The sequence below is a fragment of the Nothobranchius furzeri genome, chromosome 9, assembly GCF_043380555.1.
Source record: "Nothobranchius furzeri strain GRZ-AD chromosome 9, NfurGRZ-RIMD1, whole genome shotgun sequence".
Classification (NCBI taxonomy): Eukaryota; Metazoa; Chordata; class Actinopteri; order Cyprinodontiformes; family Nothobranchiidae; genus Nothobranchius; species Nothobranchius furzeri.
In genome coordinates this window covers 34270475-34277361 of record NC_091749.1, presented here as the reverse complement: position 1 = coordinate 34277361, position 6887 = coordinate 34270475, and the positions used below count along the sequence as shown (strand labels likewise).

At 41.0% G+C, this 6887-nt stretch overlaps 1 protein-coding gene across 3 annotated transcripts in view; it reads right to left on the bottom strand.

Moving 5' to 3' along the window:
- The window catches only part of fzd3b (frizzled class receptor 3b), a 29959-nt gene that overhangs the window by 2613 nt on the left and 20459 nt on the right, over positions 1-6887 (bottom strand). Inside the window, exons 3-9 of one of the 3 annotated variants that reach the window (XM_015952781.3) lie at positions 3916-4218; positions 3607-3769; positions 3194-3493; positions 2799-3050; positions 771-919; positions 457-571; positions 54-193 (exon numbers count right to left, since the gene is read on the bottom strand). In XM_015952781.3, the coding sequence (XP_015808267.3) occupies positions 54-193; positions 457-571; positions 771-919; positions 2799-3050; positions 3194-3493; positions 3607-3769; positions 3916-4218 (1422 nt within the window). Of the gene's footprint in view, positions 1-49; positions 194-456; positions 572-770; positions 920-2798; positions 3051-3193; positions 3494-3606; positions 3770-3915; positions 4219-6887 lie in introns of those variants that run through there. The other 2 variants (XM_015952782.3, XM_070554801.1) reach the window with 2 other exon arrangements.

Below are 6887 nucleotides of genomic sequence, written 5' to 3'. Positions count from 1 at the left end.
GAGAGGAGAAATGGAGACAAGAAGAACATTACTGTGATGGCTTTTAGCTCTACCGGTTGTCTCGAGTGCGGCGCAGGCTGCCATGGTAGCTGGGTTTGCTTCTGGATGATGCAGGATGTCTGTGGGTCCTGACCGGTTCTTCAAGGTCATCTAGAGCTGCCAAGTGGGTGGAGGAGGCATGTGTAGAGGTGCCCTACAGAGGGGTGAGAAAGTACACAGTGCTTTAGACCTACATGTCTATAAAATGTCGTTAAAACCAATAACGAACAGCCACTATCCAGCATGTTTTTGTAGTTTCTGCTGTTCAGAAGCCTCTTAATCACCTACTGATGAAATCAGGTGTGTTGCAGCAGGGAAACAACTAAAACGTGCCGACCGTGCCCTAAGCCTAAGTTTCAAGGATGGTATTTGAAGCCACATGGACATCTCATACTAATGTTTAGCGCGGATTCTGACCTGAGTAGACGTCCCTCTGGACTTCCTAATGACGGGGGTGTTTGGCTCACGTAGCAGAGACTGGGCAAAGTCTGGCTGCTCTTGCAGCACCTGTCTGGACTCGTTCACTCCACTGCTGCAGAGACAAAAGCAGTTATTAAAAACCCTACAGGTTAATGAGGGAGCAAAAATTTGCTATTTAAATGCTCACATTTACATTCAAGGTGTAAAAAATTTCCTCATTTGGTTAAAAAAACTAAATATGGATTCACAGAATTAACTTTTTCTAAAAGGTTAAACCATCAGGTACTAAAATGGAGACCGTGTCTACATACTCTTTACGCCTGCGTCCATGGAGAAAGCTGGCCCATTCAAAACAGGTCTTCTTACTGCCCACCCAGAACACCGACGGGATCCCCACCACCAGCATCATCACATATTTGATTAGGAACAAAACCATAAGTGGTTTGCTGGTCCTCTCAACCTAAAGAGGACAACAACAAAAAAACTTTATAGTAATAATGTAACTTAGTCTAGTAGAGTATTGCTTCAATGGCAAAATGATGACGATAAATCCTAAAAAGAAAAATAACCTGCAGCTCCCTTTTTTCATCTTCCACTAGAGGGCAGTATTTTATGTCAGTTTTGATAAAAACAAGAGTTCACATGCAGAACTTTTCTCCAACGCTACTGCAAACGTTAGAAAAACAATCAGAAAATGAGCAAGATCTTAAAAAGAAACATTTCATCATTAATAAAAAGTAAGTACACTCGTAGGAGTCCGGATAACGTACCAAAGACCTGAGAAAATTCTGATTTTGTAAATAAACATTAAGCTGGACCCTCTGCTACACACGCAGTCATCGGTACGGAAACATCCAAGGGAAAAGATCAAATGACAGAGCAATAATGAAGTTTTAAAGCCTAAACGGCACGTAAAGCAGGTCACACACAGAGACATGAACTCATATGCTGACAAGTAACATAAGTGGTTGCACCTGCCTCCGCACGCTCATACAGCCTGTCATATGCTGGCCTAGAATCACACTGATGTAATACAAAACTAAAGCAGAAACCGATGCTTTGTGTGTGATGCTTATTCATGACTTATCAAGCAGAAAGGAGTCATGCTCATTACTTTTATTATTAATTTAGCAGCAGACTGTATAAAACTCCCGCAGCTCTTCAAGACGGCTACAAAGGCTTCATAGAGAAACAGCAGCAGAGCATGACAGAGCAAGCCCTGAGAAAGAGACACCGACTGAGGAAGGGAGGAGATGGGAGGTACAAGTGTGTGAAATTGGTCAAAAAAGTGAAGGACAAGAAGACAGGGAAGCCCAGAGGCAACCAAGACTGTTGTTTTTGTAGAGTCAGAGTGGAGAGCTGCATTAGATGAGCTAATGATCCACACATCTCACACATCCATTAACCTGGTTACTCATACACTCTTTAGTGATGGATCAGCTTAGTTGGAAACTATTGGTGATACAAACAACTGTCAGTTTCACCAACATATTTAAGCTCCTGCAACGAGACAGACCGATAAACACCAGCTGATAAAATGACCTACAGTCTGCAGTGCACCAGTAAGGCTCCAACATCTTAAACATAAACCCACTTTTATCTGATAGGATCTCATCTCTTATCTATCCACCAAGAGTTGGCACTTCAATATTTAAACTAATTTTGGCTTGCTTTTAGCACCCCCTAGTGTCCGTTTGTAAAATCAAAAGCAAAACCTGTTTCCTCACTGCGTGTTTGACTTTTTAACACCTTAATCTAAAAACTGACATGTCTCCCCAGCCTTCCTTACGGTCTACAGGAGTGATTCATCACTAAATTAAACAAATCAGCTGTGTTCATGATCTAAAACATGCATAAAACGTGCTAGAAGCAGAGTGGACCAGCAACTCTGAAGCAAGTGGAATATTCTGGCCACAAAGGGCCGTGGGGGGTCTGAGTGACATTTCAACAGCCATGTAAACAGTCATTTTAGCACATACTTGCTCAAGAAAATGATTTAGGAGTTGTTTTAACTCAAAAGACAAACCTTCTTAAATCTGCAACCCACCCCAACATCAGTAATATATAGACGTTGGTGAAAGTAATGTTAACTGCAGAATAATGCTGGCCCGTGCTGCTGCTACAACTAATGACTACATTCAAGAACATCTGTTAGTACACTGCCTTAAAGCTGGGGCCATGGTGTGATGTCATCAAGGAGAGAAGGACACTGAAATTTGAACAGCTGTAGCTCAGAGAGAGAATCATCGCATAAACTTGAGGTTTACAATAGAGTTTTGAGGTAAGGATGACTTTGTTTGTTTGTTGGTGTGTTAAACTGAGTAAAGGTTCCGTTTTACCTTGAATGGGCAGGGAATATGATAACTCCGACAGTTTTCCTCCATCCATGTTGTTTCCCAGATTTTCCGGTAGGTGTGTTCATAGATGTAGCAACCAATCACAGTCAACAGTGGAATGAGGTAGAGCACAGAGAACACTCCCATTCGAATCATGAACTTGACCAGTTTGGCCTGGTTTTCCTTCTCCAGAGGAATCTCCATGCGTACACGATTCAGAGCAACAATTCCCACTAAAAGCAGGGAGATGCCGACCTGAAGAAATGAAGAATGAGTTCAGGATACAAGTAAACTGATGACAGAATAACCATGAACCAAAGAGTAAGTTGTTTATTCTCTGTTCAACAACCTGTTGTCCATCACACCTTCCCACTCGTTTCATCTCCATCTCTACTCACCGCCACGTTGAAGCAGAGCGGTGCCAGGACAAACCACCGCAGGGCATCAATGTCATACAGGCCTATGAAACACACTCCGCTGATCCCATCTCCCTCAATTTTATTCAAGGCCATCAGGGTGACAGTCAGAGCCCCTGGTAGACCCCAGGCAACCGCGTGGAAGAGGAGGGCTTTCTTCTCAATGGCCTCACTGCCCCATTTAGGCACCGCAGCCAGGAACCAAGTGATCGTCAGAATGACCCACCAAACGCTGCCAGCCATGGTAAAGAAATACAGCACCATGAAGAAGAGTGTGCACACCTGAGAGAGAACATTGGAAAGAACGTCTGTTTAATCAACCACGTGAATGGAGAAGATGATCTTTTAGGATTTGAGTACATAGCAGAAAGGTAGGGGGTGATTGAACATCTCACCTTGTTGTGAGAACCCTGTGTGATGGTCGAAGCTCTGAACTGAGAAGGGCTGACTGCATTGCATGCTACTCTGTCCTCCAGAAGGAAGCCCAGGAAAAAGACCAGCGACACCATGACATAACAAACAGCATAGAAGATGATTGGCCGTTCTGGATATCGGAACCTGTGGAAACACAAGACTGATTTATTTTCAAGGTTCCTCTCAAATGCATTTTACATCTTTAAATCCATATACTTCATGAAGTTTGAACATTGTTTTAAATTAAAAAGCATCAGAAAACAGAGTAAGTGGATCGCAGCCAGTCAGACCTTGTGACATCAATGAGGAAGGTCAGAAAGGTGAACAGTGTTGAAGACAGACAAACAATGGAGATGACTCCGATGAAGTATCGGGTGAAGGCCAGCTCCTGCTGGCTGAAGAACATTGAGGGACATGGAGCAGAACAGTCCTTCTTTCCCATGAAAGTATAACCCAGATCTGGGTCAACCTTGAGCTCTCGGGGGCACCAGAAACCGTAATCCCTCTGGACGGTCTTGGATGACTGGTCAGTGGGTTCAGAACTTGTTAGAAGGTCTTCTGCACGAGGATAGGGTTTGTTACAATCTGGGAACCTGGAAGATAAGAACTTTGTCAGCTTACGTAGCTTAATCTGCTGTAAATGACTAATACTTTGCTTTTTATCTAATCACATCAACTTTTTCATACAACAACATACGTCAATATTCGGACTAACAGCATCAACATTTGTAAGATTTTCCTCATAATTGTAATTTTATAGATGTTTAAATTCACTCATTTTTAAAGGGTGAGCAGTAGAGAAATGTCATCTGGATGATAATATATTAGAGAAAGAAGAAAATAAAAACCTTTAGGTGATGAATAATGGATACATTTAATATCAAATCTGCCAAAGATTTCATTCTATCCAGCTTCCCTGGTAGCCTGGCAAGCCATCGTTTATATGAATGATAAATGGCCTGTATTTGATATAGCACCTTCTGGAGTCCCAGAACCCCCCAAGGCGCTTTACAACACAATCAGTCATTCACCCAATCACACACACACTCGCAGCCCTGGGGCACACTGGCAGAGGCGAGTCTGCCATACTCAGGCGCCACCGTTCCCTCAGACCACCATCAGCAGGCAAGGGGGTTAAGTGTCTTGCCCAAGGACACAATGACAGCAACAGACTGAGTGGGGCTCGAACCTGCAACCTTCCAATTACGGGGCTACTGTCGCCCTAAATGGTGAATGCATAGTCTGGCCACGGTCTACAATTGTATTTTACACCGTCTCCACATGCTGTTGGATAACAAACATTACATACTCACAGCTACAGATGTCAGTCAACGAGGCAGTCTGCCATACTCCATGAAAGAAGATGCAAATACACCCTATTGCTAAATAAACTTAAAGAGATACTTAATGTGGATGAGGAAGAAAAACAGGTGATCCGAGGCACTCTGAGGATTATATTTTTTATTAAGCTTAATAATAAAAAATATAATCCTCAGAGTGCTTCGGATCACTTGTTTTTCTTCCTTATCCACATTTGATGTTCTACCTGATGCATCTTTTATGTAACTTTCCCCACAGACGCGCTCACTCACATGTGTTGTGAAACTTAAAGGGATACTTTGCAACTTTTTAATATTTTTAAATCATTTTCTTGAGCCAGTACGAGCTAAAATGACCCTTTACAGCAGGGGTATTCCATTCCAGGCCTGGAGGGCCGGTATCCAACATGTTCTAGTTTTAACCCTGTTTCAACTCACCTGATTTCAATCAGCAGGTAACTAGCAGGCTTCAGCAGAGCCTGATGAGCACAGGTGATTCAACCACTGAATCAAGTATGTTGGAGCAGAGAACCCATTAAACCCTGCTGGATACCGGCCTTCCAGGCCCGGAATTGATATTAGCCCAGCTTTACAGGGTTAATGAAAGGCCGCCCAGCCCATATCACCCCTTGTGGCCAGAATATTTAACTTGCAACTTAAGACTGGCGGGCTGCTCTGTTGGGGTTTAGAAAATTGAGCTTACATCACTGGCGCAGCAATCTGGTTCCAGTACATTTCCTGCATGTTTTAGATCATGAATACAGCTGATTTGTTTAATGTAGTGATGAATCACTCCTGTGGAAATAGTCCAATGTGGATGCCGGGGCCGTCCCCATCTTTGTTTTATCAATAACATCCTGACCACCAACAGAGTGCTGTGACTGGCCCACCAAACCGACAGCACTGTGATTGGACTACTACAGATTGTAGTGAATGGGAAGTCCGCCGTTACATCGTGGAAGAACTACATAAAACATAATAAAAAAATACTAATAATACATAATTTTTCTAAATAAACACACTGATTGGCCAGCCACAATACTAGCTGGGACTACAAGCTTTCAATAGAGCATTGCTAGACCGTCCGTTTGCTTCTACAAATATTGGTCTAGATTGAATGGATTATCAATTCTATTCAGTCATCATAAAAATAATTAATGTAAACAGTAACATATCATACAACTAGATACATATATTTCCATTCCTCCACAAACATATATATTCATATATTTGTCTATAGTATCTATTCAGTATCTCATAACTGAACAGGTTTAGGCAGAAGCAAAAGCTTATAGAATCGCCTAACCTACTTACAAATCAATTTCCCTCAATGTGCCAATAACCAAAAAGAAAAAAATCAAAAACACAAACCCATCCACCAACATCAAATTAACACTCTTCAAAAATATTTTTACTGATAAGTATTTTAAAAACTGAAAGTGAAGTTGCTAATTTAAATGATATTTTAGCCTCATTCCAAAATTTTACTCCCATTACAGAGATACAGTACATCTCCTTTTTATACCCTTTTTAGCTTTTTGTACAACAAACATGCATACACCTCTTAAATCATATTTACTTTCCCTCTTTTCAAAAAGCATTTGTATATTTTCTGGCAGAAACATTAATTTTGCTCAAAACATAAATTGCATTATTTTATAATAATATAGATCTTCTATTTTCATAATCTGTGATTTTAAAAACAACAGATCAGTATGAGCATAATAATTGCTCCTGTTTATAACTCGAACAGTTTTCTTTTGTATAGTTTTTATTTCATTTATATGTGTTTTAAAAGTTGAACCCCATATTTCTATACAATATGACAATATGACAAGTCTTTACAGCAGTTGTATAAAATTCATTATAACAAAAAAATGTGCAAAAAAGTAGCAAAAGTTACTTTGTTTTACTTTTCCTAGTCAATGTATGTATGTTTTAGT